The sequence below is a fragment of the Camellia sinensis genome, chromosome 11, assembly GCF_055761805.1.
Source record: "Camellia sinensis isolate YWXY chromosome 11, ASM5576180v1, whole genome shotgun sequence".
NCBI lineage: Eukaryota > Viridiplantae > Streptophyta > Magnoliopsida > Ericales > Theaceae > Camellia > Camellia sinensis.
This window is the reverse complement of record NC_138971.1, coordinates 111,219,456-111,244,777: the sequence shown is the minus strand read 5'-3', so window position 1 is coordinate 111,244,777 and position 25,322 is coordinate 111,219,456. Positions and strand designations below refer to the sequence as shown.

General features: G+C 34.4%; 2 protein-coding genes across 3 annotated transcripts; one reads left to right on the top strand and one right to left on the bottom strand.

Moving 5' to 3' along the window:
* The first annotated feature begins 2,270 nt into the window (after window positions 1-2,270).
* LOC114270400 (structural polyprotein) lies at window positions 2,271-12,884 on the top strand. The gene is made up of 4 exons (XM_028211874.2): window positions 2,271-2,452; window positions 2,564-2,708; window positions 7,827-8,135; window positions 12,548-12,884. Exons 1-4 carry the CDS (start codon window positions 2,364-2,366, stop codon window positions 12,662-12,664), a joined length of 660 nt encoding a protein of 219 aa, XP_028067675.2. The 5' UTR covers window positions 2,271-2,363; the 3' UTR covers window positions 12,665-12,884.
* A 1,754-nt stretch (window positions 12,885-14,638) lies between these two features.
* On the bottom strand, window positions 14,639-23,453 carry LOC114270399 (serine/threonine-protein phosphatase PP2A catalytic subunit). 2 transcript variants are annotated; one of them, XM_028211873.2, is made up of 7 exons: window positions 22,338-23,453; window positions 21,994-22,272; window positions 19,254-19,368; window positions 16,003-16,111; window positions 15,844-15,921; window positions 15,237-15,428; window positions 14,639-15,133 (listed from the first exon to the last, which is right to left on the bottom strand). In XM_028211873.2, the coding sequence occupies exons 2-7, from the start codon at window positions 22,244-22,246 to the stop codon at window positions 14,960-14,962; spliced, it is 921 nt and encodes a 306-aa protein (XP_028067674.1). In that variant the 5' UTR covers window positions 22,247-22,272; window positions 22,338-23,453; the 3' UTR covers window positions 14,639-14,959. The 2 variants fall into 2 exon arrangements, with proteins under 2 accessions (XP_028067674.1, XP_028067673.1); XM_028211872.2 differs by having other exon boundaries at window positions 22,342-22,660.
* Window positions 23,454-25,322: the final 1,869 nt, after the last annotated feature.

Genomic DNA, 25,322 nt, shown 5'->3' with positions numbered 1-25,322 from the left:
ATGATTTTCACATTAATTTGACAAACTAAATGAGTTGCAGGAATTATTTTTTTTACCATTTAAGTGGTTTTTCATAAGCGGTTTTATGAAAAATGTATTTCTATATTGTTGGGATGCTATAGCATAGAGTTGATTTCTTCTTTATGATATGATGCATTTAGTTTTTCAATACTTTTCGTATCTTGATTGGAAAATTATTTCAAAATATTTGATTTCCGTATCTTAATTTGTAAATAATTTCTAAAGACTACTATTTGCGAGGTTATGGTATTTATGTTCTATGAATTATATTATTTCAATCAGACATTTGTGGTTCGGGGTACTATAACACTCACCAAGGTATTAGGTGTTAGCTACAAACTAATGATAGGAGTGCTGACTTGAACTTTTATCAGGCGCTACAGACTCTACTAATTTTAATATGATACGTACAAATCACAACTACATTTTAATCTCAATATTATTTACACCATACCTTTAGGCACGAGTATATACTAGTTATATAATAAGATATATATGATACATATCCTACAAGAAGTGCATACTGAACGAATTTCAGTCACACTTTTAAGCCTCCGTTTGGGAAGTGGGTTAGCTTTTTGGCTTTTTGGCTTTTTTGGCTATTTTAGCCTGGGCTAAAAAGCTTGGTTTGGGAAGGGCTTTTTGGCTTTTTGGCTTTTTTGACTTTTTTTGTGAGAGAAGAGTGTAATGATTATGGGTTGGATGTGATGTTTTATTTGTTGTGGCTAAAATAGCTTATTTTGTCTTTTGTGGATACACGTCCACCATTCTTATTTGTTCAAAGCAACAGGCAGTGTGCTTTTTTACACAAAAAACATTGTGCTAAAACAGTATAATTTCTTTGTTTTAAAAATTTTACTTTGAAGCCTTTAATTTGAAAATGAGGACCTAATTTAACCATTAATTGAAAACTTTACTATGGCGAGGACAATGAAATTTTTACTGTGTTCAACATAGTGAAAATTTCATTGTGTTTAACAAAGTGAAGATAATGACAATTTGATAGTGAATCACTGTTTGAAGTGAAATTTCATTTAACATAGAACATAGTAAAATTTGGTCAATATTTTTTTAAAGAATTTTCATATATATCATACATCTTGTCTTGTAGTAAATCTTAATGAAACAATTTGAAATATATATATAAAATCCAAATCAAAAGCTATAATTGAGTTAAAAAAATTTCAAATGAGTCAAGAATTGTGAAAAATGTTGTTGAAACGTGATTGGCAAGTGGGGATAGTTTTGTCTAAAATGATTTACAGTAGTTATTTAGAAGTGGTTATTTAGAAGTGTTTTGACAATCACTTAGTTAAAAAATGAAAAAATCAATTCTTTTTTTATTTTATTTTTTACGATTTTTTGTTAAAAAAAATAAATAAATTAACTAAAATAGTTAATTTCCAAAACTACCCTTAATAGTAAAATAATAATTTTCTTTTAAAGAAATATTACCCAAAAAAAATTGTAATCTTATTTTTTTTTTTTATTGAAATCATAATCTTATTTATTTATTTATTTTTATTGAAATATTTAATGGTTTTGCACTGGGATCATAAAATATCATTTTAGGCCGAATTTTGTATTCATTTTTTTGGTAAATTATAAATACATTTTTTGAAAATTATTTAAAATAAGAATTGATTTCTGTAATTTAAAAAATTATAAATAATCTCTTGTCAGATTTTATTATTTAGGCTTATTTTGAAAAGTGACTTTTTTATTGACTTAGGTCTTATTTGAGAATAAACTATTTAAGTAATTTTTTAGTTTTTTGACTAAAATATGAGATAAAAGTAACTAGTATGTTTAGAATGACTTTTTAATTTTTTATGAAAAGAACTGCAAAAAGTAAAGAGAAAATAAAATCTTTGACTTTTTTTGAATATTTTATAGACTTTTTGATTTTTTTAATAATTTTTTGACTTTTAGATTAAAATTGTTACATGCCAAATGAGGCCTTATTATGAAAAAAAAAAATTACAAAAAATTAGAGAGATAATATGATCTAAATAAATCAATAAATTGGCTTCTTTTTTTTCTTTTCTTTGTTTTTTTGCCTTCCTGAAAGTGGCCTTAATAGAATTAACTTAAGGTCATTTGTTATAAAATTAAAAATTTCAAGAAACAAATATAATTTCAAAATTATAAGGGACAATTGTATTTTAAACAAATATAGGGGTATATTTGTAATTTACCCTTCTTCTTTTTTCTTTTTTCTTTTTTAAATAACATAGACCCGGGCTGAACCGGGCCCGGCTTGGTTCATGGCTGGTGTTGTGTATCTTCCCCTTCTGTAAGAATCGGAGGGAGGAGAGGAGAGAGAAGCAACAAGCAAAGCCATGGCTTCTTCTTCAAACTTGTCATCGTTTCTTCTATTTCTTCTCTCTCTGTTCTCCTTATCTACCGATCTCGCATTAGGGCATGAATCGTAAAAACACCTCTCTCTCTCTCTCTCTCTCTCTGTTTTATTTTGTAGATTAATGATTGAAACAAGTGAATTCAAAGCTTGTATTTTGATTTTGATTTGAATTTTGCGCAGAAGTAGAGGAAGAAGAGAAGAAGAAGAAGTAGGAATCAGAGGGCGTCGAGTTCTGATGGGTTTCAAGGAAACCCCTTCTGGTGGAAACGTCACTTTCGATTGCTCTCCTTCTGGACCCTGTGTTGCCTGCCTTTACTCCGAAAAGGTTTCTCTCTCATTTCAAGTTTTTCCTAATTAATTGGATCGATATCAGTTCAATTTGATGAGTTTTAGGGTTATTTGAATGTGTGTTAGAGTAGTTTCTGTATTGAATTGATTTGTGTTGATTGAAATATGCTGAAACTTAGTTGATTGTTGTGATTGTGAATTCTGTCTTGCTTGACAATGCTTATTTTTAAAGCAGACTTGGAACAATTATATTATCATTCTAGATTTTGCATTGCCTACTTCCTAGTATCAACATAAAGTTGCTTGAATATTAAAGCACTTAATTTGTATACAAGAACTCAAAAAGATAAAAATATGGTCTTGGTATCCATCAACTGTAGTTTGGTATCACTTAAACATTACTTTTCTTGCATTTTTAGTGGTAAAATTACTAATTGATCTTGCATAATCTAGCTTATCTACCATATTATTTTCAATGGATAACATAACTATTATATTCAATCTTTCTCGTGACATTTTTTTGGTTGGCAAAATAAAGTACAAGGAAATAAAATGCACCAAGAGAGATTTGGAGAGTGCAAACTCCCCTACTACTGCAGCTTGCATCCTTAGAACCAACCCCTCGGCCTCATGAGTTTTTTTAAATTAAAGACAACAAAACAAAACAAAGCAACTACAATAAATATATATATAAAAAAAAAAAAAAAAAAAAAAAAAAAAAAAACTTAAGAAGATCTTAACTGCACAATCCAAAATATTTGAAGCCTCCAAAAAATTCTGCCGCATGTCTGTGTCAAAAAATTATTCCCCGCAATGCTTTGCTGAAACTCCCACTCGCCCACTGCAGAACAAGAACACGCGCAACCCTTCCACCCCTAAAGAAGACACTTTGTTTAAACTCCTCTTCCTATGCTTGCAAACAAAACCTGCTGCAAACAGCACCACGATGTAAACCCAACTTCTTTGCAAACAACTTGCTCCTTATTCTTTGTTGGAGCTCCCCTATTTTGCCACTATAGCCCCTAAACTTCTCCCATGTTTCGCCTTTACCACCACTACATAAACCCTCTCACACCTACGTCGCTCCTCACCATGGTATATATGGAGCCGCCGAACACCCAAACAACACCCATCTGAAACCACTGAAAACTGTAGATCTAGAACACAATCTAAGCCCATCAACCACCAAACTACACCCATACAACATCCATACACCCAAACAACACCCATTCAAAGATATTTGGAACCGTCGACTGTCAGAAATGAGAGATTTGAGTCCGCCGAAAATGATAGGTCTAAAACCACCTCTCCCTTTCCTCCCTAACTGCTACCACCCATAACCAAGGTTTTAAAAAGTGGCCACAACCGTTATGTTGTTACATAACGGTTGTGATGCCCGTTACGGCCGCTATAGCGGTGTGAAGGAAATTCACATGTAACGGCCGTTTTGGTGTACCGTAACGGCTGCAACAGTCCATTAGATACCATTGCACCCTTTTACAATATTCTGAATAGCTTTCTTTTTCCAAAAAAAAAAAACAAAAAACAAAACAAAAACTTACAAAAAAAGAACAAATACTTAAGTGATCCAAACCTAAAGAAAAAATCTTATATGCATTTTTTTTCTTTATAATTTTTTTTTTTAATTTATGGCACAAATTTATAATTGTGAATAGTAAATTTAGGTATTGATAAAAAATAATTTGTAGACATTTAAAATCAATTATTCTTAAAATCATTAACTATTAAAATAAAATGTAAAAAACTCCTCTTATAATGATTTGAAAATATGAAATATATCGGATCATATTTAAAAATTAACAAAAATTGATCAAAATTTATTTTAAACTCCAATAATGTGATTATGAAAAAACATATATATATATATATATTCGCATCGGTAAGGTTTCTTCAAATTGTGCAAAAAATTTAAAAAAAATTACGGTTCCGGTTACTGCAACCGTTACGCTACGGCCTTTACACCTCGCAACCGCTATCACATCACTGCAGCCGTTACGGCGACTGCAACCACTTTTCAAAACATTGCCCATAACCTAAATACCCCTAGCAAACTCCCAAAATCGAACACCCAACATCAAAACTAAAGAACAAAAAACACCCTAAGCAAATCTAAAGACTAGATTAGTTGAGAAGATGGTGGGAAATACTATGAGGGTTCAAGTTTATTGAAAAGAAAATGCACAACCATGCAGAGAGAAAGAGAGGGCAGCCAACCGTGGCCAGCCAGTAGTGATGCTCGGGGTGTAGGGATGAAGGATTGAGAGAGAGAGAGAGAGAGAGAGAGAGAGAGATAGGGTTTTCGGAGGAGAGGGATTGGCCCCAATCTTTGTTGTGACATGTTTGACGTAATGTAAGATTTGATCAACTTCAACTTTGAAAAGTTTCTTTTGGTAGAAGCAATTGTAACTTATATAATTAATAATATTCTATAAACAATCCATGCATTTGGGAAACAACCATTCATTACTTTCAAATAATATTATTTTTTTACTTTTTTGGGCAAATTACATATACCCCCCTCGAAATTTAGCAAAATTATAGATATCCCCTGAGGTTTGAGAAATTACAGATACCCCCCTAAAGGTACTATTTGCATAACAAATTAGGGGGTAAATTGTTATGAAAATATAAACTTCAGGGGGCAATTTGTTATGAAAATATAAACCTCAGGGGGTATCTATAATTTTTGAAACCTCAAGGGGGTATCTGTAATTTAGCTAAACCTCGAGGGAAGTATATGTAATTTGCCCTATTTTTTTGATATTTTATTTTTGAACTACTAATATAATAAGGAATAAAATTATTTGAAGCCTTGCCTACTAGCCCTACTTGCCTTGCATTATTGAAATTTTGGTAAACAATGAGTGATATATTAGGGGTGTTCAGGAAGCAAATTTTAGGTTTTTTTTTTTTTTTGTTGCCAAAATCCACAAAAAGACAAAATAAGATAAAATAACCAATAAGACAAAATGTCACATCAAAGCCATAAATTTTTTTTTTTTTATCAACAACAAAAGCTTTATTAATAAAACTGAAAAAGGAGAGAAGAGGATGAGGCATCCTCTAAATACAAAACAGTGAGAAGACAACAAGAAAAAGCTCCTAACTGACATCAAAGCCATAATCATTTCACTTTTTTCTCTCACAAACATCATATCCAACTACAAAAAAATCCAACTATCTTCTCAAACACAAATATTTTGACCTACTAAAATAGCTAAAAACTAAAATAGTCTACCAAAATAGCAAACTTCCCAAACGAGGCCATTGTTTGTTTGAACCTTTGATGTATAAATAGGTTAATTGTCATTAATGTGGAGAGTAGCGACATTGTGATCATCAAGATGAAGAAAAAATGAGGCCATTAGCTTCATTATTTTATCGTAGGACTTCTCTACACATTTCCGAAGTGATTACTTACACTCACACTTCCCCTTCACTATTCTTGTTAATGTAGTTGCCTTTATACTACAAATTAATCAGCTTGGTTAAAGGATTTATCCAATACCAACAAAATCCTGTCACTCATGTCCAACCATGAGATCTCTTATTAATTTGCATCCTAGGATTTTTAAATTATTTTTCTTACCTTCATTTTGCAATCTGCTCACCAAGATCACATTTTATGCTACAATATTCAGTAGACTTGCGTTTTTTGGGGCATATTCCACTTTATTCGTGGTTTGGCCTATGTTCACATAACCCTCTATCATTTAGAAATAAACACATAACCCCCATGTGGTTTGTGGACTAAAGTCTACTATTAGGCCCGTAGGACTTGGGAGAAAATATTAAAATACCCTTATAAATAAGTAACCTCATTGTGTGAACCAAACCATGGACATTTTTGTCATTTCATTAGGAGGCAAAGTTAACTTTAACCCCTTGTGCTTTACTCCATGACATTCGGAAATAAGCACATAGCCTCCTCATGTTCTGGCAGTGACAAGTGTTTCACACTTGTTGTTAACTTGGACAGTATGACTGGTAGCACACTTCAATCCACGAACCTGTGGTTATTTCTAAATGATAGGAGGTAATCCACACATGGGCTGAACCACAAGGATGTAAAATGAATTTTGCCCCCTGTTTTTCATATTTAATTTGTATGTTCCTTGTCACTTTTCCATATCAACTTCTTGGCAGTTGTCTCATAGATGGCTGCATGCTGCATATTAAGTTAACAATGGCTTTTAATAAATTAGTAATTGTCGTTAGCTTGCCTTCCCCAGACCCTGCTTTAGCAGGAGTCTCATGCATGGGGTTGCCTCTATTTTGCCTTACGTTTCTTCTTCTAGATGCATCCAGAGCACATGAATGCCAATGTGGTGAGGTAGAAAAGGTCTGGTTTTGCAACAGCTATGTTTCTTAAGCTATTTCTGTTAAATGGATTTTGAAAGGGAAAATATATTTGATAGCTATTATGTCTATGATATGATTCTGAATGGCAAGTTTGCTACTCCTTCCTTTGCAATGACAGTTGTGTGTGATGTTTTTGTGGTAATTCGTTGTTCACATCTTTAGCATGACCAGTTTTTGGTTCCCACTGAAGATCATATGTACTGATTAGGACACTGAAAAAGTTGGCCATCTAATTTGAATGGTGTAATCTGCACTCTAGTTTTTGTAGCCTAGTCCATACAGACATTTTTCATATTTTATCTCTACGTGTTTTTATATATGCTGTGCAATAGTACACATTCCAAAAAACAAGACTGCTGCTTAGTTATCAATATGGAAGGCATTTGTTGTATCAGTGGTATACTAGTCCTGACAATTTACAAATTTAGTTAGGAGAGATTTAAAAATGTAGTCTGGGAATACAAAGAAAGTAAACCTATTTGCAGGGTTCGGTTAGTATATATGTTAAACTTATAATCAACCTTTCTTTGTCTAATATAATCAAATGGGTTGGGCACCCCCCCTGGAGCCTTCCCCCCCCCCCCCCCCCCCTCCCCTTTTTTCCGCCTAATACATCTATAAAAATAAAAATAAAAACAAAAAAAACGGACTATAGCATCCATGTTATAAAGATTAATAAACACAGCACCCATTCTAAATTTTGTGACATCCATTTTGCTTCTTATCTGTGTCACATTCTTACTTAGTTGCTGTGTTGCATGTTTTCTTGTAGAATGATGAAAAATATCGCTGCAGTGAAACTGGTTATCGTATTCCTTTGAAATGTGTGAAAATTGAAGCTGGTACAAATCAAGTAAACAGCAAAAAAGCTCAGCCAAATCGGTCCACTCTTGAAAACAATAGTGCCAAAGAAAAACTACATGTGATGTTGCACAATGCAGAAGAGTCATATACTTCAATAAGACAGAGAAGCTTACTTGCTGATTCATCCACATCAGTGGGTGGGTCACAACCTTATATTACTTACAGAAGCTGTATACCACCGATTAACGAAGAGAAGCTGTCAGTAATTGGTTTCGAGGTATGTTCATCATTTGAGTTGCATGCCTTTCTTCGTGATCCTGTTTTATCTCTTCACACACTTGCTGCTTTTGAAAAAAATTAGATTACACATGCACGTGTGCGCACTTATATAGGATGTGGGTTTGACATCTTTCTTGTATTTGTTTAAATTGTTTATGAATACAATACAACCAATAAAATGGTCATATTAGATGGTTCATTCTCATTGGATCAACCCCATCCATCCCCCTCCCTCCCCTCCCCTGGGGGCGGGTATGATTTACTTTGTAAATTGGGTAATTAGTTTTACATTTAACTCACTTTTTTGTCCCTTGTATATTTTGGATCGAAATTTTCCTTTCTTATACCATGCCATGAGAACACTTGCGCATATTAACCTAGGAGTTCTGGACTCTAAATTTTGAAGTGTCGAAGTGCTAAATAAATGGATGAAAGATCCCTATCTTGTGATAGGTTATTGATAAAATTCATCAGGTTCTTCAGATTTTTTTTTTTTTTTTTTTTTGGGGGGGGGGGGGGGGGGGGAGCTGTAATAAAGCATTGTAGGATATTCCTTTGATTCAATGTTGGGATACCAAAGTGCATGATTTTCTTGCTTTTTTTGATAATCATAGTTGTTATCAAGGAATTGCTGAGCCTCATGTAGTCTAGAGCCTGTAGGTAATTAGCCAATCACCTAGGTTTGGCCCGAGTTCAGATTTGATAAAGTTGAACATTTCAACTTCACGAGTAAAGTTGGAGCATTGTACTTAAATCAATGATCTAAACTATTCATCTCATATGATAAGCTAAGAAGAACATGGACTTAAAAACATGTAGGCCGTATAGACAAAAATGATCTAATAGAATGACAATTGATGTTGGATCAACTTGATTTTTTACATGAATAATTTTCTTAGTTGTATAAGATGAATGGTTTAGGTTACCAAAGTGAGTCCAAGTTAGTCTGATAATGGGTCAACTTCACCGTGAAATTGAGATCTTCAGCTTTAGCAAATCCGGACTCGGTTTGGCCAACAATGTGTAGGTGCTAGGATGAGTTAATATTTGAAGAAATATTTTCAGAATTAAGAAAAATCTGTTGCATCTAATGATTAACCATTCCATTCGCTGGGAAAAGAATTGAATTTGCAGTTCAGTCATGAAATGTTATGCAAAATATGAGATTTGGTCACGCTCCACAAATATGCTGGTCAAGCCCCCAAATGTACCGGAAAACTGAATGCTTTACTGATTTCTACAAAATGTATCATCTTTAGTACTTAACAGTTTGAAGAGTTCACTAGTACACTTAGGAGTGTGACTGAATCTCATTTTCTGCGAAACATTCCGTTATTAAATCCCTTTTGAGCAGAACATGGCCCTGAATTCTATTTTTAAGTCTTTTACTGCTAACTGTTATCCATCCATGATGGTGGGACTGGTGGTGACAGCTAACTGTTATCCATCCATGATTGAGAACAATTATTTTAAGAACTTAAAACTAAAAAAATTTGGCAATGCTTCCTTGTATTCATGGAACTGTTTCTCTGTACACATTACCATGCAAGTGCCTATGACTGGAGTTTTAGAGAGTGAGAGATAGAGGGCCCTACATTTCAGCTCTGCATCTTATGAAGTTTGCCAGGGAGCAGGTGAAATGAAGGATTAGGGAGGTAAGTCACCATGACCAAGCAATTGGGAAGGAATGTTCAAACTAGGGTTGCCACTATCTCCTGCATTTCAGAACATTATAAACCAACTGGGACTGGCCTAGTTTGCTAGAACCCCTGTATGTCACTAGGAGATAAGGGTTTGAGTCTTCCTCCCCCAAGCTACGGCTGTCAATATACCAAAAAAAAAAAAAAAAACAACAAGAACATCGTATCCCATGTATGGTACGTACTTTGGGACACAACCTGATCTTAAAGTAATGCATATAGAATTCATTTAGAAAGAAATTTATTTTTGTTCACATGGTCATAAAAAGTCAAGTATGCAATATTAGTATGGATAAGAATGTGCTTGAAAGCATTTAACATTAATGCAGCTGGAATATGCTTGAAAAGTTTATGGTATAAGAAATTATAGACATGCAATATTAAATGAATCTTTTTTTATTCCCATTTTCTTTTTCTTGCTCTGTTGTATACATTAAATTAAAAATTATGTCTAATGACATTTTTTGGGCATTGTATTTTGAGTATGCAATTGGTGGAAAATTTAATATATCCAGTTACATATTTGTTTAGTTATCAAAAAATCTAAATAGAAAAGAAAGCTACATATTTATTCTGTTTAAGACTCATACAGAGTATGTATACATAAACATATACTATTGCTGGTTGGTTGTACATTGATGTGTTATAATCACTTCTATGTTGCACTTGTCGCATCAGTGTGCAACTGGTATGCCGCTACCATGCCCTGGGTCCATGCTCCGTGGCTGAGCTGACAAATTAACTATGTCTTGCTTTTTGGTTGGATGAATCTACATTTTTAACTGTACAAGCACTTATTACTAGGGGTATTCACGGGTTGGGTTTGCCACTGACCCACCACCCAAACTGACTACCTTGGGTTGAAGATTTCATCACCCACTACCGACTGTATTACAATTCGAAATCGACCGTTACTTTCATTCAGTTTGATGGTCGGATTTCAGTTGCGTCACTGGAGAAAAATCAAACATATCATTTCTTTTACCTTTCTCTTTGAAGTTTAAACCCAAATTTATACATATACATACATTCATCTATATATCTATATATATACACAATGCACATACTTATATAGATCTGAGAGATAGTGTAAAGAAAAATAAAAATTGGAAGACTAGAAAAGAATCAGATTCATCTACTATGTTACTCTACAATGGAAGAGAGAGGGGACACTTGAGTTTGGACCCACCACAGATTTACTGTCAGTGTCATTGATCTAGAGATTCAGGACCCAACATCAAACCCACACTTCAGCATCTTCAGTGGAAAAGGGAGAGGATCCACCATGAGCATTCAAAAATCATGCAATCTAGGATTCTTTCTTTCATCATCAACTCATAGATTGTTGAGAGAGAAGTTGAGCAGAGAAGAGGGAGGGAGATTGGAGACTGATATAGAGAATAAGTTAACATGAGAGAGTGTGATAAGTGTGGGTCAGAGACGAAGGATAGAGAGAGAGAAGTTAACACGTGAGAGAGAGAGAGAGAGAGAGAATGTGATAAGATTTCGTGTCAGGTGATGGGGTGCATATGGAACCGTTACCCATCCGAAAAATTGAAATTCTTCAGTCTAATGCATCTCAGCCGACCGCCATGATATTGAAACCGTCCAATTCTTGAATTTTGAGTTCGGATTGATCAATTTAGGCGGGTGATTCGGGTTTTTGCACAGCCCTACTTATTACTGATGTAGGCTTTTGCTAATTGGTCCACTGAAGTTATATTATAGAATAAGTATCTTATACCTAGTTATATTCAATTTTTGTGGTTAATTATAAAAAATACAAAAAGGTTTTTTTTTGTGTGTGTTGTATTGTATCTATGCATGTATGCAATCTATTTATGATTTATAAGTTAATTAATTAATTTTTTCATTCAATGGAAGAACAAATTTTCTATTTTCTATCTTTTCAAATTCCACTAAAATCTAAATCATTTATCTATGGATCACCCTCGCAACGTGGCAGGCCCCACATTTTTTCCACCTTGGAAATAGTCTCCACGTGGCAGGTCCTCTGGCTGCCACAACGCCTTCTAAGTAGATGTCTAGCCTAAGCGAGGGCACAAGGTTGATGATCATCTTGCCTCTCCTCTTCATTGAACGGTCTTTCTTCACTGCCATCTTCTTTCTCTCTAAGGCTGCCTTGACTCTTTCCTCCTCTGCCTGCCACAAGCTATTTATGTGTCAGCCATCTTCCCAGAAGGCTATAACTGACTACCTCACTAGCCATCACACAGTAGCCTAAATCAATTGTGAAAACTACCCATTTCCAACAAATCTTTTTTAAGTTTGGTCCTGGAATTTAATTGTGGAGACATCATCCCAAGCCTTTTTTTTCTCACTTCCTCTGAGAATCATTGACAACATCGAGAAATTGAAGGAGAGGCCTCAAGTGAAGGAATTATAAACTTGAAAATACACAATGTCATCCTCAGTTGAATTTAAAAAAGAAAAGAAAAGAAAAGATTATTTTGGAAGATAAAATTTCTTAGTCTAATTTCTTTACTGGTAGTGTCATTGACTTGTTATCAGTTTTTCACTTTACATTAGTAATTCAGTTTTGTACTCTGATCATATTCATTGACTCCATGTCCCAAAGTGCAAGTAATCTTGATTTTATTAGTTCATATGAACAAGATGATTATGTTTTTTGGTGTATACTGATTTCTTTCTTCTTGTCCTGATGCATTTTCTGAACCACTTTGGACAGGGCATTATTTTGGGTCTTTTGTTGATAAGCAGTTCACTTATATACTTCAGGCGAAAACAGAGCAGTGTTGCGGCAGGAGTTGGAGCTATGAGAATTCCAACAAACTCTAGGTTTTAACTCTTTTTTTTTTTTTCCTCTAGTATTTGAAGCTTAGTCCCAACTGATTGGCAGTATTGATGACAGTGAATTGTTAGAGTGTATTGATGACCACGTGTATTCTGCCTGCAGTTTGGTTCATTCCTTTGTTCTCTTTCTTTTACATAGAAATGTTTCTTCTTTCGTTTTAAATTTGTAGTTTCTGTTACTCTTTCTTATCATTATTCATTAACTTTTAACATAAGCGCTTCCAATTTTCCATAGCTTGTTTGGGACACAGGATCCATTCGTAGTCTCCATTTTCGTTGTCCTCTATCTCAAAGTCTACCCCACACGTTTGGGATATGACTTGAAAAATGGAAATAGATCTACCTTTTCAAATATCATGAGATTATTAAAGTTTCGTTTGTTAATTATATATTTTAGTCAAAAAAAATTAAAAAGTCACTATAAATTGTCATATCACTCCATTTATTTTTCTGTACATTATTTTTCATAAAAAATCAAAAAATTATTAAAATAACATGTTTCCAAACGAGAACTAAAAATAGTGTTAATAGCACTCACATTTCATTTTTAGATCCCACCATTTTCTTTTTTCTTTTTTCCTATTAACATGAAATTCCCATTTTATTCTTATCCCTATCTTCTCAAACCCTAAGCCCACTCCACTCTTGCTAGCTCGGACCAAACACCTTTCCAGCCCATCCCAGCTCCAACGATCCTTTCCACCATCATTCACCCCTTCCATTCACCCAGGCATGTCATCACCAACCTTACTTATTGTGAGCCTCTCTCTCTCTCTCTCTCTCTCTCTCTCTCTCTTGTGTCGATTTTGGGCGTTGCAAGGGTGGAGAATAGTTCAAGCATAAAGGGCCTCACAAAGGTGAAAAGGGGTTGCCAGAGCGGCAAGAGGGCTAGGGAGGCAACCACAGGTAAAGGTGAAGCTAAGTGGCTGGGGTGGGTCTAGAGAGAATGGGAGAGGGCTAGGGTGAGTCATTAGAGGTGGTGGTGGCAACAGCTGGAGGTGGGGGTGACGAGGAAGGAGGGTTGTTGGAGGAAAGGTGGTGTAAGGGGTAATGCTTCCAAAGGAAAGTTGGCAGCAATGTTGAGGGTCCAAACAAGAGGTACTTTGGGATTATGATAGGGGTTCCAAAAAGGGAATCAATTTTGGTAGATAAGGATCCAAAGAAGTAAGTGGTTCAAAGTAAAAGAGTGAAAACTATTAACAACGCTTGATTATTAAACTAGACAATCAAGCATATAATAAATCTACAAAAGAGTTATACCTCTTTTTAGGAAAAAACACACTTTACCCTAAATAGTCGCTCCTGACCCACAATCGTCCAAGGCTGATTCCAACAATGTGTGCCTATCTCTTGTTTTCCATTATCTATTTCTCCTAAAGCTAGGATTTCAAAAGGTAACTTGGCAAGTAAGATTTTGCAATTGGTGAGACAAGGTTACCAGAGGCATACAAACCCTTGACAATCATACAAGAAGAATCTCCAAATGACTACAAGGTGCAGAAAAACTCGGGTGGCAAGAATCGAATCCTCGATCTCTTAGGGAGATGCAAGAGTTCTTGTCCAATAGGCAAGCCGCATTACTTAGCCGAATCATTTGATGACCACATGAGAACAAGATAACCCAAACAAAACATAATCCACAGCATGTGCTGACATTTTTTTAGTTGCAATAACTAGTATAAGATCAGAAAAATGAATCTGAGTGAGTTTCAAAAAAATGGTTGTACTTCAAGAAACCAATCCCTTCACTCTGGGACCGGAAAACAGACCTCATCACATAACTTTTTTTGGTAAAATCTCACAACTTATGTCTCTTTCATGCTCTCTCATCAATAAACAAATGTTGACTAGGATCTCTCAAAAAGAGAAATCCAACAATAGTAAACAAAAATTATTACCGTTGTTCCTTGCATTTGCATTCTCAACCGCCAATTGTCAGTGAAAAAGGACAACTGACACACATCCATTCTGAAATCTGGTTTTTCTACCTTAAATTGTAAAATTACAGAACACAATATACCGTGTTATTGCTGCTTCCTCCTCTCTCCAAATATACAAGAAATTAAAAAAAAAAAAAAAAAAAAAGACTCCGTGCCTTCATCAATTTTCTTGAGTTTCTCGAGCAGAAGATGATATAATCAAAGTCAGCAGCAGAGGCCAAACTCGAAACAAAAGAATCACGTTGACAATAACCCGCAAACAACAAAAAGTCCTCTTTTAAAAAGACACATCTACAGTGACAACGGCAAGCAAGGATTGCAAACAGTCTATTGAGGTCTTTTTTAGATCACAAAAAATAATCGGGAGTCTTGCGTGTCGTGTCGGGCTCAATTTGCCGAGGTGCCGGGTCAAATTGAAGGAAATTCTGCTCCATGTTCTCCCCAATTTCTAGTATTGCAGCCATATTCCCACACCGATAACAGTAATTAGGGGCACTAAATACTGTCACCACATTCTTTTCCTATAGAAAAAGCATAAATAGCAACAATATATACAGTTAACATGAGTAAATAGACAAAGCAAATAGGACACACGAGTGTTTATCTCATTTTAACTTCACAAACCTGACACCAATTATAGCCTTCCATGACAAGCTGGTGGGCTCTTGAAATCAGAGTAAGCCCATTGGTATGGTTGAACTGAGCCGCTATATCCTGTCCAAACGTATAGCCAGCTCCTCGTGGAGATATTCCCCATCCACAACGGTCGTCTGGATCAGACCACAGGAGATCACACATTGGTCCTTCATGTGGAACCTACCAACCCCACAAACAATCATTAAGTAATGCTGACTAGCTAATTTCATGAAAAGAAAATTGAATATCACATACACCATGATTACTAGAAAACCATGGGAACTTAGAGTATGCATATAATTGTTCAAACAGGCTGCTATTAGCAAATGGGTCGGCAGAGAATTAAAATTCAGATGTTTTCATTACCCCCCCCCCCCCCCCCCCCCCCCCGGGGTCGGCAGAGAATTAAAATTCAGATGTTTTCCTCCCCACCCCCCTTCTCTAATAAAAAGAAAAAGGCAGCCAGGTGCATGAGGAGTTTTTTGTTGCAAAGAAGGGTCTCAGATCAATAAAAGTATAAAAAGAAACAGATGCCATGGCAATGTACAGCGATTAGATTTACAAAGAGCTCATATGACAACGATTGTTCACGTACCTCCTGTATACGGTCCAAGCCTCGGACATTGTCCAATGTATCCAAAGATGGTGAAAGTCCTCCATGCAAACAGAAAATCTAGGATGAAAAATTATATAGCTGTCAGAAATGGTATAGGAATAATCATTGTGAAATGACTGTACAATGTACAACTCAAACCTGACTCTCAATCAGTGCTGTAAGGGGTAGATAATCAAAAAGATCGGTAAAATACTTCCAGACATTAGCATTTCCGTACTTCCTCAAGCATTCATCATAAAATCCATACCTGAACAAAGGAAGAAAACATTATGAATAATAACGAGGTTATAGTATTTTGTAACTTACAAGAAACTATGGTAGCTCTAAGCTGTGTGACACAGTGAAATACCTTTCCAAATTATAGGCAAAGCTACATGAATTTGTTTTGAATCTTGTGATATTGTTCTATCTAAATAAATGTCTCTCGACTGGTTGGTCATCATCAAAGTTATGACTTATCTCAAACAATAACATTTTAAGCTTTCTCATAGTTTTTGCAGCCCCATAACTACAAGGCATCAGTCCTTATTCTTGTAGTAGTATTTGTTTTTTGGCACATAATCAGATCATCTCAACTTTCAATTCAGTTGTCCTCCTTGGTATTACAAGCTCCAGCTGTAACACATGCTCCATCTCTAAAACTATCTATAACAACTCTCATGCCATCAATTTTTTATTTTATTATTATTATTTTTTAGATAAATAGTAGCAGTGTAAGATATTGTCAGTGATAGAGTTGAAGAAACAACATGAAAAAGTTGGCATGGTTTCTACACGAGGATTAAACACATTTGGTTATCAATAAAAATAAGGCAATAGATGAAAATGTTTGGCATAAAAGCCTCCCTACTTTAAAACTAAAAAAAAGTGGTTTCATAGGTTCTATAAATAGAGGGGCAGCCTGAACTTAACATTTTCCTTCAAGATTGAACATATATATGAGCAATTACAAGCTTTGAAACAATTAGAGATCAGAAATAAAATTTCAATCACGGGTTTCCATCAAAGGTTGATATTTAGGCTATTTATGAACTTAGTAGACAACCCAAACTGTACTCCAAAGTGTGGCTTCCATGCAAATAAAATAATGTTATACAATTTAGGGCATTATGGAAACTTTGTGACTCAAACTCAACAAGACTTAATTCCAATTACTTAAAATTGAATATTATGAGCAAGACTAATCTTAAATACATGAGGTGCAACCAACATAAGATTGAAAAGGGTTCAAGTTATTATTAAGTATCAAATACCATAAGGTGTCCATTTTTCCGTTAACATATAATCAAGATCCACAAATGAGAGAAAGAACATGAAATTGTTGATACTCAATAGATTTAGAATTAAATTGAAGTAAAGAAGCATTCCCCATGGTTGTCATATTATAAAATGCCCCATCAACACAAAGGAAGAGTTCTAAAAGTCACCTGTAAATTGGATCATATGAATGGTACAAAAATTGGAGAAGCAAGGCACGACAACCAAAATGAGTGAGGATATTGAAAAAATAGGGTTAAATGAGTACTTAAGTATTGAAGGAATGTAAACTAAATCATACAAGCAAACTAGAAACAGTTCAAAGTGAGAACAAACAAACAGAAAATCATATGTGATGATTGATGCAAAAATGCCACTGATTGCAATTTTTCATAATTTGGTTCAAGTTGAAGGCATTACAAGGAGAACATGCAGACAATGATGGTGAGAAGAGATGGCATGTTATGTAATAAAAAGTTAAACTCTAGTAGAGTGACAGGTGAATAAGGCTCTATGAAGCTGATCAGTTGAAATTTAAGGTGTCATTAGTTTCAGCCCATGACAGTGCATCAAGCATAAGTTGTTAAAAATTTCTTATAGTTTCACAATGCATGGGTCAAATTAAAGAGAAAAATCATTAAGTAGCTTTATCTGGTAAAGGATCCCTTCACTAACATAGATGCTCATTTGCTAATAGCCTGGAGATGTGCATGAAGTATTGACTTTATGATTCCCCTGCCAAAAAGCATATTTACACATCAAACATATGAATTAATACCTTTTTCTATCAGTAACACATGAATTAATACCTTCAAGATGTGGAATTCAAAAAGGCATGCATGCTTTAAGCAAAGCATCCATCTTGCCATTCAACATTTTGTTACACTACTTCATCCCCCTTCAACTTTGGTAGTACACAGACGCGTTTGAGAACTTCTTTTATTTTTATTTTTTATGACTAAGTTGTTTTTTCAAGGAAAGAAAAAAGGGTGTCTCCCATGTACATACAAGGAAATATGCAAATGCATATAGTAGGATCACAAACAACATCATTTATTCCATTCAAAAAATCAAACTGGCATTCTGAATTCTCTTCAAATAGATTCTCGTACAAAGCATTGCAAGGTGGAAGGCCCTCAGTATTCAAACCCCCTGCCCCAACCCTTTCACAATGATGCATATTTGTGTGGTGACATCACACATTGCTTTCCCCTTTGACCTGTGCCAAACTCTATTTTTGCTGTTGGTTCGCCCTATGGGTTCAGGTGGAATGATTCATTCAACCTCAGTATCGGGACGCAATGCGCCCTTCTCTTTCAAATGAATCTTCATATCTATCTATCTACCTATCTATCTGTCTATACTATTATTAAGTGAAACCTGGACTTGGTGTCCAAACCTTTGATTGTTTCTCCTTATGCCACGTGTCCCTTATTTTTCTAGAATAAAAGAATAGATAAATGGTAAGAGTGAGCCCCTGAACCTTGGACTTTAGATTTGCTAAAGAAGACTCTTACCACTTGACTACCACACAATATATAATAAATATTTTATTTTATATTTACTTATTTGAATTGCATATGCATCGCGTGTGCCAACCGCTAGTGATATATTAAGTGAAGGTTGGACTTTGTGTCCAAGCCTTTCCTTGCTTCTCCTCATGTCACGTGTCCCTCATTTTTCTATTTAAAAATAAAATAGATAGATGGGAGGAGTAAGACTTGAACCTTGGATCTTGAGTCTAAGGAAGAAGACTCTCTTACCACTTCAGTGATGCACAAATATTTTGTTTTATTTTTATTTATTCGAATTGCACATGCATTGTGTGTGCCAACTGCTAGTCACATATATATGATCAATTTTGTGGTCTAAATTCTTGAGGGGGGAACAATGAAAATATAGTCAAAATTTCATGTCATCTACATACATTACCTTTGTAGTAAAACTAGAAGTACAAAAAACATAAGGCCCTCATAAAGAATACAGAGGCATCTAACATTTCTAAGAACGAAAAACAAATTCTTCTAATTTGATTACCAAATGCATTTACATTATCCAATACTTCAACTTTTCGCTACCAAATGCATTAACAACAATTATAATATGCCTTCATGAAAAAGTAAAGGTCTTACACTTGAGTAATTTGCCGGCTTTCATGATTTCCTCTAAGGATCGTAATTCTATCTCTATAACGAACTTTCAGAGCCACTAAAAGTGTGACAGTCTCCACTGAATAGTATCCACGATCTGCATTATTAGAATAATAGTCAACAAATGCTAGAAAATCAAGAAGCATAAAAATCTCAAACTGCAGCACTAGAGAGCAAACAATAACAAGTTCCAAAAATTGCAACAGAAAAATCTATCTCTTTGATTCCCTAGCAAAAACATAAAGCATAACTACTGCCTTCTCAGAGATCTAAATAAAAATACTCAAGACCATTCAACTGATACCCACACAGTATTATTATGACAGTAAACATGGATTTCCTTCTGCAACTTGATCACAATCAAGGTTTTATCCCAAATTATTAACTGTTTTACCAAGGTCACATGCATCCTCCTTCAAATTTCTACTCTTTCTAATACCATATTATATCCTAATCCATGCAACCAGTATCTGAATAGGCTTGCAATCCTTGCCTCAACCCACCAGATGATTTTTAAATTCACCCCCCACACCTCCACACAAACAGTCCTTTTGCAGCTTCTCCAATCTCTTTGACACTAAAGAAGGCATAGTAAGGATAGACAATCAGAGTCAATCTTTCCCCTTTTGATAGATACGGTCTATTTCAAGTAGCAAACTTCTTCTCACACCTCTCCACCACTCCATCCCACATTGTTTTATCTTTAAACAATGCTCCAAGAGGCATCCCTAAATATGAAGTGGGCAATGAATCCACACGACACCACATTGTCACAACCACTCAATATTACAGTACCCACATCCCCATCATTAATATGCATACATATAAATACTCATCTAAGCCACCTTAGCTCCTCTTCCTTAGCATCATAAAAATAAAGGAGTCTATCATCGACAAAGAAAGATGGGACACCATCATCTAATGAACACCCATGTTGCCAATCTCAAAGTCATGAACGAGTCTGACTTCAACCACCATTTCTGGCATACAACTAAAAGCCTCTATAATCATGATAATAAAGAAGGGAAAGGGAGTCCCCTTACCTCAAACCTCTCCAACTAGCAAAGAATAGACAAGAAACTTCAATAACCATAATTGAGAACAGCACTATAGATAGGCAAATTCAAATCCAACCCTCCAACATTCCCCACATCTAACCTTTTGCATAAATGACATGAGAAATGCCGAACATGGCCATAAGCCTTTCAATGTCTAGTTTGCACAATAATTCTGCGATGGATCTCTTCAATCTACTATCCATAACCACATTCATGACCAAAACCGCATCCAAAATCTGCCTACCCTCAAAAAAGAGTTCTGGCTCTCATAAATCACCTTCTTCAATCTCGATGTCAAAACCTTGGATACAAGCTTGCTAACACTGCCCACCAAACTAATCAGTCTGAAGTCCTTCAGATCACATGCCTCGCCCTTCTTAGGAACCAGGACTATAAAAGAAGCATTAAACTCTTTCCAAAAGTCGCACACCCAAAGAAAAATTGAAAGACCGCCATTACAAAAAGGAGAAATTACACATCAGTTAGATGTTTACAAAATATTCACAGATAAATTGAAAAGTTTATGAATTTAATTATTAATATTTATAAACTTTACCACTGATTTGAAAATATTTTTAAAAATATACATTGTAGTGTAATTCCCCCTTACAAAAATCCCATGGTGAAACAATCTGGACTTGACACCTTCTCCTGATTACAACTTTTCAAAACCTCCACAACCTCCCCCCTCAAAAAATGGTCTCTTCATCCAAGTTCTATCATCATCATTTTAATAGAGGAAAAATCCATACAGATTGGTGTAGAAATCCACCATCCCATTTGAGATCTCTTGACGTATTCTCCTCCCCCCTCAACGATCAAACTACTAATGAAATTGGACCTCCTGTGAGTATTAGCCATCTTATGAAAAAATTTAGTGTTAAAGTCCCATTACTTGAAGTAGATGCAACAATATTTAAGTACCACCTTTTCTAACCTCACAAACAAGCCTATCTAAAATCATAGCGGCCCAAAAGGAAAAAATAAATGAAACTCAACTCAATGAGTTTGTGACCCCCAAAATATGGATATCCACACGATATTCCTAGCAATACCCTCAAATCTAATTCAAAGCACAATCTTGAGCCAAATTCAATAATCACACAAGTTCCAGAGAAATAGTAAATTGTCATAAAGTAAACATTAAGCACCTCCACGTAAGACTCGGATACTATAATCTTTAGTAGCCTTGTGGTGATTAACATGGTTACTTTAGTTAATTCCTCTTTGCGAGTCATCACCTCCTCCGACAGATAAATTTGTTAATTAGGTAAATTGCACTTTGCCCCCTTTATGTTTAACCATTTTCCCATTAACCCTTGAAGTGTTCATCGCCGCCACACCCCCCCCCAACTTTGACCCTTTTTCCCAATTTACTCCTAAGGCTAACATATGCAAAAAATTAGACAGAAAATGGCATCCTGATATATTTGTAGAAAAACAACAAATGTCATTCCAATATCCAATAATCAATAAGCATTAAACCATTTACAGAGCACCAAACATTTTTTTTCTATCTCTCTCTCTCTCTCTCTCTCTCTCTCTCTCTCTCTCTCTGAGCTACAAAACCAAAATCCCAACTTCGAACCCTAATCATCACATAAAACAACAGCCCCCCGAATCAATCATATAACAAAATATACTTGAAATTGTCAAAGACTCACCGACATAATCACCCATGAAAAGATAATTGGTGTCCGGAGCATTTCCTCCTATCCGAAACAGCTCGATCAGATCATAGAACTGTCCATGAATATCACCACACACCGTGACAGGACACTTCACCGGCTGTACATTCCATTCCTCAACCAGAATAGCCCTAGCTTGCTCGCAGAGCGTCTTGACCTCAGCTTCCGTTAGAGGCTTGCACTCCATCAAGTGCTCGATTTGCCGATCCAGATCCGCGTGTGAAGGCATTCTCTCTTTCTCTCTCTCCCCCCGATCTGAAACACCGATCGATCAGAGACTGTAGATCGGAGCAAAAAGTAAAGGATTAATCGATTCCTACCTACCGAGATTTTGATTCAATCTAATCGATCCAGCATCAGAAATCACGAAATTAGGGTTTCTCTTTTCGATGGGGTTTTTGAATCCTCGGATCGTCAGCCGCAGACAGGCATTCTTCTGATCACTTTCTAGTTCCGAGATTCGACTCCATTCATACGAATCTCGGATCTTTGTTCTCTTTCCCTCTCTTCAAAATGAGAAAAATATATATATAAGTATATATATTAATGTATAATAGTATTAGAGTAAATTACAAATACACAGATTTTTTTTTTTTTTTTTTTTTTGGTAAGCAAATACACTAAGATTTGTTTGAAGTGCACAATGTTGTTAAAAAATTTTATTTAACATAATTAATTAAAAAATTAAAATTTATAATTATTTTTTTATGTAAAAATAAAATTACTTAAATTATTAATTGAAATATATTTTTAATATTATTAAAAAAGTTAATTGACTTAATAATTTATTAATAAAAATGATAATTTGTTATTAAATTAAAATTTTCAATAGTGAAATAAAATTTTTAAAATTAGAAAGAGCGATTAGTATTTTAATCAAATCTTAGAAAGTGTTTACCCATAATATAGTAGAAGATGAAAAAAAGAGTAAATTATAAATACACCCTTGAAATTTATTTAAAATACGAATTGCTTTATGTGAAAATTATAAATACTTTCCTGTCAAAATTTTTTATTTAACAAAATTAATTGAAGAAATAAAATTTTTAACTGTTCACCTATACAATAATAAAATTATCTGAATTATTAATTGAAATAAAATTTTAATATTATTAAAAATTATTAATTAATTTTATGATTTATTAATAAAATTATCTATTTATTATGAAATTAAAAATTTTAAGAGTACAATATAAATTTAAAAATTTTAGAAGATAATTTATAATCTTCTAATTTAAGTCTGAAAAGTGTGTTTGTTAAAAAAAATAAAAATAAAATAATAATAATAATGAAGGTGGAATGGAAGAAGTGTGAAATGAAACTCAAATTAATTCTAATAATAATAATAATAATAATAATGAAGGTGGAATGGAAGAAGTGTGAAATGAAACTCAAATTAATTCAAATAAAATGAAAACTCTCTCTCTCTTGCTCTCTCTCTCTCTCTCGAATTGCGGTAATGATTTGTTTTTTGAACGAAATTTCTCGCTCTGGTGGCTCCGCCAAGTCAATGGTACAACGACACATGTCAATGGAGCTGGTCATTGTGGGAGCAAGGATCCATCCGTCTCTCTACTTGGTTCCCTCCTTGATAGGTTAATGGGTCATTTTTTTCCCCTAATTTTGATAATTTAAATTGTTTATATTTTAAAATTTATTAAATATATTATATTTATAAAAATTTAAGTTAATTGGATATTAAAAATTACCTGTTCAGATCAATAAATTAAAAATTGTTTATTAAAAAAATTTAGGGTAAATTACAAATACACTTCTTGAGATTTGTTTTAAATACTGATTGTCCTATATGGTTTAAAAAATTATAAATACCTCCTTGTTAGTATTTTTTATTTAACAGAATTAACTAAAAAAATAAAATTTATAATTGTTCTCCTATACAATAATAAAATTACCTAAATTATTAATTAAAATATATTTCTAACATCATTAAAAATTGTTAATTAACTTGATAATTTATTATTAAAAAGGGCGATTTGTTATAAAATTAGAAATCTCAATGGGTGGAATGTAATTTTCAAAACCACAAGAGGCGATTCGTATTTTAATTAAACTTCAGGGGTGTATTTGTAATTTACCCAAACATTTAATAAACAGTTTTATTTTTAATAAAACTTTTAGTTCAATGATCCTAACACGTAATTTCTGATATCCGTTCGATTTGATTTTTAACAAGTATGATTTACTCGACAAATCTTAAAATGTGAACGATTCGAATTATCAAAATTGATTGTTAAAACAAACCTAAGTTTAATATGGGGTGAATAAGGCAAATAATTTAGTTGGTTTGGGATGATCTAAATAAATGTATTTTTTACGAAAAGATGTGCAGAAAAATAGAGAGATGAAGTGACCTAAAAAAAATAAAAAGTGTACTTATTAGTACACCCCGTGGTATCTATTAGGGATATACAGCAGATAGGACTGTGCAAAATATTGCCAATCCACATTAATCCGCACCACTCTAACCGCTAACCGCGGTTTAAACTTTAAAATTTATAATCCGCCAACCGAACCGTTCTGCTCCGCTATAGTTAATACATATATATTTTTTAACTTTCGATAAAATATCAACATAAAAATGAGTGTGAAAAATATTTAAGATATCAAATTTATTACAAATTAGTGGTTATATATATGAAACATATTATGTAAAATTATTTCGTGTTATATATCTAAAAAATATTATACAAATTAGTGTTATATATTATGCAAATATATGATAATTAGTTATAATATTTTTCAATCCGCCCAAACCGCAATTTGTCAATCCACTAACCCGCAATTCGATTTGTAATTTTACTCTCAAACTGCCTAAACCGCACCACGCACCCCCTAGTAGTGGATGGACCAACCCGCCACATCCGCCCGACCTGACCCGACACGTTTTTTGGGTGGATACATGACACATGGCGGGCGGATACGGGCCCATAAATATCATTTTCTTGTGCACGGGTCAAGCCATGGGTAAACCCCCAAATTCATTGCCTTGCCCGACCCGCTCACCACCACTTAATTTCCCTCCATTTTCCCTCTGTCTTGCCCCTATTTTTTTCATTTCATTTCAAGTTTGTAAAGCCCTAGGTTTTGAAATAACGCTGTCTGTATGTCTTTGTCTATCTGTTTGTCTGTCTCTCTCTCTTGAACGAAGGCGAGCAGGGACAGTGGTAGCTAGCAATGATCAACGATCGGCGGTCCGTAATCGGTGACCATGGCTACGAACAGCGATCGAATCATCGATTCGAAGGTATTCTTCTCTTCTTTTATCTTCCCTTCTTTTCTTGTCT